At 39.3% G+C, this 10,984-nt stretch overlaps 1 protein-coding gene across 7 annotated transcripts; it reads left to right on the forward strand.

The window, feature by feature from the left end:
• Positions 1–597: 597 nt before the first annotated feature.
• On the forward strand, positions 598–8,546 carry LOC135638044 (probable serine/threonine-protein kinase PBL1). 7 transcript variants are annotated; one of them, XM_065150993.1, is made up of 6 exons: positions 598–974; positions 1,048–1,149; positions 2,142–2,797; positions 4,268–4,525; positions 6,783–6,902; positions 7,707–8,546. In XM_065150993.1, the coding sequence occupies exons 3-6, from the start codon at positions 2,165–2,167 to the stop codon at positions 8,322–8,324; spliced, it is 1,629 nt and encodes a 542-aa protein (XP_065007065.1). In that variant the 5' UTR covers positions 598–974; positions 1,048–1,149; positions 2,142–2,164; the 3' UTR covers positions 8,325–8,546. The 7 variants fall into 7 exon arrangements, with proteins under 7 accessions (XP_065007065.1, XP_065007063.1, XP_065007064.1 ...); XM_065150991.1 differs by having other exon boundaries at positions 1,048–1,118; XM_065150992.1 differs by having other exon boundaries at positions 598–938; positions 1,048–1,118.
• Positions 8,547–10,984: the final 2,438 nt, after the last annotated feature.

Here is a 10,984-nt window from a genome sequence, read left to right on the forward strand (position 1 = left end):
CTTTCCTTTCCTTCCCAGCACTCAACTATTTGAAAATGAACTGCACTTCAAAGTTCCTTTCACAAAGACATTCACGACATACATACATATTGTACATTGAAAAGTCTCTTCAAAATTCCTGGTTACAAATTTTGTACGTCCACGTTTTGAATCACATCATCGTTTTTGATGTTGCTAAATTTTTTACTATTAATTTTTTTTAAATAAAATAAAATACGTCCTTCTTTTTTTAAATAAAATATTTTTAATTCAAAAAAAATGAAAAATAATTAGGGTATGTTATAAACTGGCAGGAAAAAACACAAAAAAATCCATCAACATGATTGAGGCGGTAAGCGAGCGTTGACCCGAAACACGTCTATGGTCTATGGACCGTAAGAGTTAGTGCTGGCCTTCCGACGTGGCTGTTGAATAATGATACCATGAAAATTGTAGGCCGTTGAAATCTGGAAGGTGGACGATCCGACGGCCATGGAAGTAAACGGAGGACATCCTGTGGCACTTTTGGATATTCTCATCTGTCGACCAGGAGAGTAGTGGAATTCGATGATGCGAAGAATATGGAATATGGAAGGCCAGTCTTGGTTGCGGTTTGACCACTGCCGCTCCCCTCCTCTCTCTCCTCTTTCGTTCCCATCCATTTTCCCCCTCTATTATTATTCCATTCTCCTCTGCTCGATTCCATTTCTATCCCATTTCCTTTCTATTACCATTATTATCATTACCATCATCATCTCTTATATTTTGTGTTCTCCTGTTTTCCCCCGCGCTTCCTTTCTTCTTCTTCTTCTTCTTCTTCCTCCTTTTTGTTTTTTTATCCCTTTCTCCTCTCTCGCTTGCTTCCTATATAAACCTCTCTTCCAATGTTCCTAAAAGTAAAGGCATTGTCTATCTAGATCGACCGCAGCGTGGGAGGTGAAGTTGGTTTTCGCCCCAAGGTGGCAACTTTTACCATCTTTCTGCTAGCACGCCTGGTATTATTCGCTGGATCTTCTATTCGCCTGATATTAGGGTACCACTTACACCTTACTTGGTTGTTTCCTCCAGATTATTCTCTTGACCCCGAGGAAGTTCCTTTTGGTCTCGAGGTTCTGGCTGTTCTCTTGGTGTCACGACAGGTTTTGTCGAATTAAGCTGATAAACTTTTGTGTATGTGTGTTTTTGTGGCTTCGCATAATAACGACACAATCGTACCAAATTCTTAGGGTTTGTTTTAAGGCTTCCCTCCGGGTTTTTGCTTGGGACTTCTCGGTTGGGATTGTTTCTCTACGATTTGTTTCTCCCGGAACTAGGAGAAGCTTATTCTGGAGTTACAGTAACTTGCTTTTCATGGAAACGGTGAAACTCATTAAAAGAAGTCGTATCATAAAATTTTCTTGATATTTAGGTCCGGTCCGACGGAATCATAATTTTTCTTGTTGTTGGTAATATGTTGTTTGTAACACGGTGGTATTGTTAAGACAAATGAAAATAGGTATGAAAAGTGAGGAGATAGAGAAATCGCATGACATACACTACTCCTATGGTTATCTTTTATTGATCCTAGCAGATCTGTGGAACATGTTCGTAGGCGGACTATCTTTGGGATTGCCATCTCTGGCTGGTGGTAGTCTACCATGGTCAATTCACGGCAGCTCGTTCTAATTTTTCAATAACTTCTTTAATGAACTGACGAGCTGGTTTAGTGGAGCTTTGAAACGATCGAATCGGCTGGGCTTGATATGTGGCCCGAGGACTTTTTATCTTGACAACACAAATTTGTAGTGTAATCCAAGTTATTGTTGGTTTAGCTTTACAATTCTTTTTATTCGATCCTCCAATAGAATAAAAGTGCCCATTAAATTACATAAAAACAAGAAATGAGGGAGTTGTTTCTGTTTTCTCTTCCGGCTTTGTGACACACTCCTAGATTGATGTATTGAGTCGTGAAATGAGTGTTGCCTTAACAGCAACTCTCAATTTTAACACCAATAACCACAACCAACTGCAGGTTTACCTTTGAAGGACAGCCCTGTCTCTGTTTTCACTGCACAAAGGAGATGATATGTTCAGTGTTGTGAACGATTATATTTCTGGTTTTGCAAATTATACTTTTACTTTTCTGCCAAATAACACCACTTGGTTCGTCTGCCTGCTTGCAGTTTAGTCCAACAGTATTCTTGAGATGGGCTGTTTCACAGTCTTGAAATGCAAGAAAAAGAAAATTGGGTGTTTTGGAAACAAGAAACGCATGATCGCTGCAGAGACTGTTACATGTGCACTTCCGGAACCAACACAATCTGGACCATCCCTCCAGTCTGCCCCTCCAAGTTTCAGAAACAGAACAAAACCTGCACAATCTGGCCATCGGATACTCAACAGCAGAGTTCGGGCACTGTCTGCTCCTTCTACCCTCGTTTTGGCAGACCAGTATGCTCTTGCTTCACTAGAATATGATGACCAAGAAGAGTGCAAAGGCAGAGGTATCTCAGTGAAGGACCAACGCTTTTCAAATCCTTTGCCGCTGCCCCTTCCCTCGCCACATACTTTCTCTTTGAGGAACTTGGAAAGTTTTAACTTGAACAATACTAGTGATCCTATCGTATCATCTGGACCTCTACCATTGCCTCCATTAGGGGGAGGAGGCCTCCGGAACTTCTCTTATGAAGAGATTTCGGCTGCTTGTCAAAATTTTTCTGTGGGTCGATGCATGTCAGAAGGCCTTTCAACTACAATCTATAAGGCTACCTTTGGAGATGATAGCATGAGTTTAAAGAGAAGCGAAGCTACAGTTACTCGTTTACTTCCTTCCTGTCAGGTGATATGAACAAGCATCCTCATGCATGTAGTCACACATGTAGGCTTTTATGGATTTATGATAGCTGATACTGAAATTCATGTAGGACCGAAATAATAGCAAGTGTGGAGAAAATTTTGCTATAATTAGCTTGACCTTTTAATAATGTGATCTTTGTTTTATTTCTGAAGTTCAACCTTGCCGGTAATACGAAGTAATGATTACAGAGTTTCGGACTTTCTGTTGCCGACAATACACATTAAGCACTCTTCCTAATTTTTTCTTAACTTAAGATTTGTATGTATGCTATCTTCTGCTGCTTGAATCCTTGTTGCTGAAATTTTCAACTCATTTCATGTCATCACATGGAATTTATGTTTTTGCAACTTGTCATTTTGCAATCATAGGTTTGCACATTTGTGTGAGAATACGTTGTCTACATATTGCTCAAGGATTTTAATTTCGAATGATACCATCCGTACCAGTCTGCCAACAGATCGGTACGCTGATCGTTCGCTACCGGGCGATATCAACTTGGCTACGGCCTGGCTACGATGAGGGAAGAAGAAACGTCGAGGGAGAAGAGGGAGAAGGCGCTCGAAGAAGAGGGAGAATCGGGAGAACCTCGATGCTTCCCAATCCGACGTCGCCCTCCCTCTACGATCCTGATCCAAGAGGTAACGGAGAGGCGACGACTCGGGTCAGTTGAAAGTGTAGTTCTAGATGAAATACGAGTTTGGGTCGGGTGCTTGTGTTAAGCAATGAAAGTTCTTGTGTTGACTCAAGAAGAAACAATATCTGGTGAGGAATTAGGATAAGCAGTGGGATATCTCGGTTCTTCTTCACCGAAGGCCGGAGATGCTTGCGGCCTTCGTCGAAGGTCGGAGACGTTTACGGCCTTCTACGTCATTACCGAACGTCGCAGATAAGGAGAAGACCGTGTCTTGTCCTCATCTGACGTGACGAGGAGAAGAAAAGGAGGCGATGCCGCCGAGGTAGCATACGCCTCCCTTTTATATATATATATATATATATATATATATATATATATATATATATATATATATATATATATATATATATATATATATATACACACACACACACACCGAGCGGTACATCCTGGCGTACCGCTCGGTATGTCAGTACCATACCATATCAAGCAAAGCTCGAAACGTTGGTATGGTACAAAATTACGAATCTTGATATTGATGGCAAAATTTCAAATGCTTCAACGATTGTGCTATATATTTTTGCACACATGTATCCATGTGCTTTTTGCTAAACGAAAAGTACATTTGCATTAGCATTCTATGGTTAATTAGTATTGGCATCCACTTTGTGGGATTCCACCTCTTCACCGCTTAAATTGTTGCAATGGTCCATGCCAGAAGCTGTCTTCTCTTTATTAATTTTTTTATTTTCTGAACTATGAACACTAAGATTCTCCTTGTGATATAAACTTAAAATGTTTATGTTTATATTTTTTAGGGTTTGAAGGAGTTTTTGAATGAGGTGAATGTACTAGCATCCCTACAGCATCCCTATCTCTGCAAGCTGCTTGGTTTCCATGCTCAAGAGGGGTCTGATGAGCGGATGTTAATTTATGAGAGGCTCTATCATGGAAGTATAGATCGACTTCTTCATGGGGGACTAGATGGTCGATCCATGGATTGGCCTACACGAATGAAGGTTGCCCTATGTGCTGCAAAAGGCCTTGCATTTTTGCATGAAGAAGGGCCTTTTCAGGTTAGTTCATCACACAATTTAATATACCTCCAACCATTCCGCATCAGACATTGTTTTTTTGTGGGAGTTCTAACTTCTGGTTTGATTTTGGATTACTTTGTTAAAATGACTAGCATTAGGGACAATATTGCTCCAAAGAGAAATAGTCTTCAGATGTGTCTCTGACAACCTTGTAAACAACACCAAATTCCCATAGTTGTTGACCTTGAATTTGGTTAGTTATCTCTCAAATATAATCTTTTAAAATTACATTCTCTGCTGATTATGTTTTCTACATTTGAGGATGTAGCAGAAAGTAGGGTCCAACATTCTAACAAGAGATAGTGTTTGCTGGAATTTTAATTTTGGGTCTCCATATTAACTATAAAGCACTATAAAATTGTAAACTTTGGTTGTGGAAAATGGAATGGTGATATTTGAGGCTGATTTTTTATAAGGTAAGATGATTAGAAGTGATAAATTTTGGTGGCGAAGGCTGCTCGAATGTGTTGTTTTTAGTTGGAAAAAGACATTGTTATGTAGTATATTGATGGTGAATGCATCACTTATTAATTCAATGAAGGGAATGGGAAGTGATATATGCAGAAGCTGAGGATAAAAGCATCAAGCTCTGATGGCCTTAAAATATGATGATAGATAGCCGATACCATATGAACTACAGAAAACTTCTTTTACTGCATCTTTGTAAACTATAATAACACCAAGGGAGTCATAGCCTTAAAATAGTATTACAATGTCATTGGAGTAAGAAGACTTGCCAAAAATCATAAAACCTGGAACCCTCTAAAGTACCCTCTAGTCTCTAAATAGACATTTGCATCTTTCTAAAGTGGATTTCCAGTAGTTTAGGAATTCTTATAATCCAGCCTCTCTGAGAAGTAAAGCTTAAAACTAAGAATATTACTTAAAGTAAGACTGTCTAACACCTAGTATGAGCTTTTAACAACATGACCAATGTCAGATACTTAGAGCTCAAATATAATGTTGGTTTTCTCTCATCAACCTAATTGTGTCTGGATGATCGATCACCTAATTAAATTTTTAAATGTGGGACCATAGCAGGACTTAATGATTACTTTTTGGAAGAATCCTTTTGTTTGCCTCTTATTTGAATAATCGTTCACCTAGTTTCTGATTTGTATTTTCACCAGTTGTCAGATAGTGTAGACAACTCCGGGTGACAGACCTATTTTAAATCCTACAGAGGTGCCAAGGTAGTGACTGAAGTAAATCTCACAAAAAGGTTTCATAATAATAATATTTTCTTTTAGTTAATACATAAACATAATCAAGATTTGCTTCCGGTGTTCTATAACTCTGGCATTAACATTGATTTAAGAAAAGTACTTAGAAGATATATTTTTGTGTGCAAAGGCAATATATGTCATTATTATAATTGTATAAGTGAAGTCTTTAGAAGGTAATACAAATGTCATATACATAATTATTATCTGAATCCAGGCCATAATAAATGTATATGTTAAGTGAATAGATATATACATGATTGTATATTTGTACATATGTGATTCAGGTGTGTATAGATAAGGCATCCTGAGACTTTTTTATCTGCCTGGCATCCATTTACCACCTCTAATAGCAGTGCATATCTGTGCTTTTGTGCAAAGCACATTTATCACTTCTAATAACAGTGCATATCTGGTTGGGTCCACATTAGTACTTTTCTTGCATGTGAGGGGGATTATTTGAGCTTAAATATGATGTTGGGCCCCTTGCTGTTTCAGTCTCTTTTTGGCGTCATATATTATGTACATTGGTCCGCATTTTTTTTATTGACTTTTTCTATTCCAAGGGTGAAAATTTTTTGAGTACTTCAAATGAAACTTCTGGTGATCTTGTTTTGTCAAAAGTGCTTATAAAATTTTCTAAAAGTTTAGAAGTAGGTAATTACTGGTTCCAGAACTTTTATAAACACAGTTCATTTCCTACCATCGGACCATAATATAAGCAAACTACAGTATTGGAAGAATCACACTAGTGATGACTACCACCAAACACAGTTTCTAAAAGCAAAAGCACACAAACAAAATAAGTTCTTTTTGTATTTTATTTTGTTTGTTAGATACAAAATCCCATAAAGAACGCCAAATGCAACCTTTAGTGTTTGCGGTAATTGTTCACTCAACTAAACTTCTAGGAAACAAATGATATTTTGTATCATTAAAATTAATGATTTATTTTCCAGAAATTCCTTCTGTGGAAATGGTTGTGCTTATTTTATGGCCTTTTGATTTTGCAGGCCATGTATTATGAGTTTTCAACTTCAAATATACAAGTTGACAAGGACTTCAGTGCAAAGCTATCAGGATATGGATGTGCAAGCTACAATCCAGATGCAGATGTCTCTGATTCTTCTATTGTGAGTGATTTACATGATATAACAAGCATAAGAACTACATCCAATTTGCTAAATCTTGCTAAAGAGAAAAAAACAAAAAAGTTGTTTGCATAGCCAGATTAATGCGTGCAAATTTACTTGCCCCAGAACGGTACTTGCATGTGACCGTGGTCAGATTTTAGCACATCTCTGGGACATGCTGGACTCAGAGCCTGTTCACCCCAGCACATTGCACCACACAACAGGTTATGCGTGCTCAGGACTATGTTTCAATCTACCTTAAAATCTTCTTATGTTTAACACTGTCAGCATCGGCCGCAGAACTCCCTTGAAATTTTAAGGAAATATATAATCATTGTTTGCAGCTATCTCATGCAATACAAATCACAACCCAGTTTTCTACACTGTTAATTTAGTTCTTGGAGTGATTGAGGCCGTGTAGTTATCTCATGCAGCGCATTGCACCCAGTATTCTACACTGTTGCATGCAGCTCTCATGCGATTCAAATCACATCCCAACTCTCTCGTCATGTAGCTTCATGCTATACTTTTATCCTGGTGGATAATACATGCATCATGAATATGAAGTTTCTTGTTCTACCATCCTTTTTCTGAATGTATCATTTAGATGTTGATCTTCCATATGATTCTGGAACTGCATTTATACCTTAACCTCAACAAAAAGCAAATGCAGTTTTTGATTGTTTGGACATCTGTGAACTAGACCTGTAAAAAATGAACACAGCAGACTGGACTAAGTGTGAAGTAGTAATGAACAATTACAAAAACCACTGACAAGATAATATACTCTATGATTTGTTTCAGGCTACTGCAAACCTATCAGCGGAGACCTTGGAGCAGGGGTTGTTCACTCCGAAGAGTAATGTCTGGAGTTTTGGAATAGTCCTTCTTGAACTGCTGACTGGTAGGAAAAATCTTGACAACCGCTGTCCCAAAGAAGAGCGAAACATTGTGAAATGGAGTAGACCTTTTCTTGCTGATGATTGTCGACTATCTCTTATCATGGATCCCCGTATGAAAGGGCGTTTCCCTCCAAAGTCTGCCCGAACTGTAGCAGACGTTGCACTAAAATGTCTCCGAAAGGATCCTTCGAAGAGGCCTACCATGAGGTTCATCGTCGAAGCACTCAAGGATGTTCCTGACATGAAATGCCCTAGCCGTTACCCCCTCCAAGAACCATCTGTCATTGCAGGGAAACGGATGTGCAAGTCTCCAAGTCTGACTGGCATCATTCCACCACAACCTCCTCCCAGTTTCTCAATTTCACCTCCGTCTAAAAGCCAATTGTTGCTTTCTCCAAGGACATCAATACCCATACCTTATCCGCCTCTTAAGTGCACTACTACACGTGCAGTAGAGGATAATAGGATAAGCAGTATCAGAAGCTGTTCGCCTGCTATGCAGAGGCTTGAAGGGTTTTGATATGCCTATATTGATTAGTAATTTGTTGTTTTTGGGTTTTTTTTTTTGTTTTTGTTTTTTTGTATGTTGTGACTTGATGCAATAGAGGATACAAGATGTATATTTTGTTTGCTTATCCACTCCTAGGTAAAGTAATGGGGGTAGGATTACCATTTGTAGGTAAGCGTTGTGTTGTCAATGAATCTACACCAAAATTTTGTGGCAGGCAGGGCCAATCGCTGAGTCTTTGTGTATCCCCTGTGTATTGTTGACTGAACTACTCTTCCCCGAGGAGGGAGGGCGAATGAGTTCCTGTCAAGTCACAGTATTTGCGAACGGCATCATTTTCAACTTGTGAGCTTGACTTGAGCCCACCAAGCCTTGCTGTGGTTTTAGACATGGAAATTGACAGGATTTTGATGGTAGATCGCTTCCTGATGAAAAGTTGTTCCTAATTACATTTAAAGGTACGTATCCTATCAGTGGCAGATGGATGAGCCGTCCTCCTCCTCCTCCTAAGAGTTGCGACGCTCGTCAATTTGCTATTACACCATCGCTTCCGGCTCAGGCGGTGTTTGTTTCTGTGTCTACACTGGAAACCAAGACGAGTGCATCTCTTCCGTAGACGCCGTGAATCACCAGAAGGTGAGCCCCCTCCTATGCATCTTCTTACGTGAACGATCCAACGCAGACTGACAATTGCAGCAGCTGCTAGCTATTGCGACCATCGAGGCGTGCCGTACCCATGACAAGCAAGCATTGTGATAGTTTGTGCTGCTATCTATCATGGCAATGGGCATGGACATGATCTCTGATACTGGTCCCCGCGGGGCCTGTCGATGAATGAACTCGGGGGGGCACAAACAAAAGATATCAGCGTTTAAGGTGGTGTTGAAGCCGTTTCTCTTCTGCAGAAATGAGTATAATATTCGTCGGCTTCTAAGCGATGTCAACAAGTATGAAAAGTTTCTGCAGAAATGAGTATAATATTCGTCGGCTTCTAAGCGATGACAACAAGTATGAAAAGTTTCTGCAGAGAAGAGCAAAACCTTCAGCGGCACCCTTCTTCGTCCGTCAACCGTCGTAAACTTTTTAGCCATGAGGAGTATTTGTTGTCACTAAAAGCAGCTATTTGCGACGGCAAGTGCATCCTTCACCATCTTTCTTTCTATGGATGCATGCGGGAAATATAAGGCGAACATCAAACGAGGATGGCGGCGACGTCTCTGAGCGATGGTTTCATCTGAAGTTGGACATCCGACTCTCTGAGCGATGGTTTCAACGTAAGTGAGGCTTTTAATTTTTTTTGTCGGGGACCCTCTTGGTGACATGTTCTGTGCATGTGCATGTGCATGTGCATGTGCATGTGCATGCCTGGCGAAGTTGAGAGAAAGGACACATCATACGGTCCGGTCCCTCAATAAAGTCAAACGGGAAAGCCACTCCACCTACCACTCTTCCAATCGCTTTACCTTTACCTTTTCCTTTAGGTGATAACTTGTCCTTTCTCTTTTATTTATTTATTTATTTATTTATTATTATTATTATTATTATTATTATTATTATTATTATTATTATTATTATTATTATTATTATTATTATTATTATTATTATTATTATTATTATTATTATTATTATTATTATTATTATTATTATTATTATTATTATTATTATTATTATTATTATTATTATCTGAAAAGCCCTACCTGCGGCCACCACCACCAGCTCACGGTTCGCTTTACTCCCTTTTTATCATGCAAGGGTGAGGGGTGGGGACCCTTGGGACGAGAAGCACTTTTTAAGTCTTCCCTGAGCTGGCAAAGCCTGCCGCTTGTGCCCCCTTCCCCACAACGAAAGGGAGCGCTTTGCCGGCATGCAAGTCGTTCATTCGATGGAGATTATTATTATAAGCAATTTATGATCTGGATGTTCCAGTAGCATACATGACCTACCTAGTAGTCTTTTCCTTTTTGCCAAAAATTAAAGCAAAAAAAAAAAAGAAACATACGTGAGCTTGCGCCATCAAGATTTATTATGTTTGTCAAAGATTAAAAAAAAAAAAACAGTAATCGCTTCTTCAGGTCAAACTTTGATACTTGGGTTGGGGGTGGGGGATCAACTCACATCCAACTGTTTTACGCTGAATAATCCTCTCAACCTATTACGATAGAAAGCGCAAGTATCTCCACCCACTCGATTGTCCTTTCCACCTTTCCAAGTCCAAATGCTGCAGGGACGTGCCAGGAGACGTACACCTTCCTTTTGGTCTTCGCTCTTTATGCCCCCCTCCCCCCACAGCTCACTTTTGCTGCTACCGCGTATCTATCTGTAAGCAAAAGAACACAAATTGAATGATCGATCAGCAGCATCTGATTGCAAAAGGGGTCCAATATACATACAACCGAAACTCTCTCTAACTTTGCTCAACACCCTATACATACAACCGAAATATCTCAAAATTATATATATATATATATATATATCTCTCTCTCTCTCTCCCTCTCATCGAAACTCATAAGAATTCCTAGTCCACTAATACTTATCGACCAACTGTTATACAACTAGGATGGATCTTATCCACGCCTTGATGGCCACGGGAATCATCTTCTGCCACTTAGATTGAAACAAATAGACTAGTGCAAATCCAGCCTAAATAAGAAACAACCATCTAATAGTTGCAA

The sequence above is a fragment of the Musa acuminata genome, chromosome BXJ3-5, assembly GCF_036884655.1.
Source record: "Musa acuminata AAA Group cultivar baxijiao chromosome BXJ3-5, Cavendish_Baxijiao_AAA, whole genome shotgun sequence".
Classification (NCBI taxonomy): Eukaryota; Viridiplantae; Streptophyta; class Magnoliopsida; order Zingiberales; family Musaceae; genus Musa; species Musa acuminata.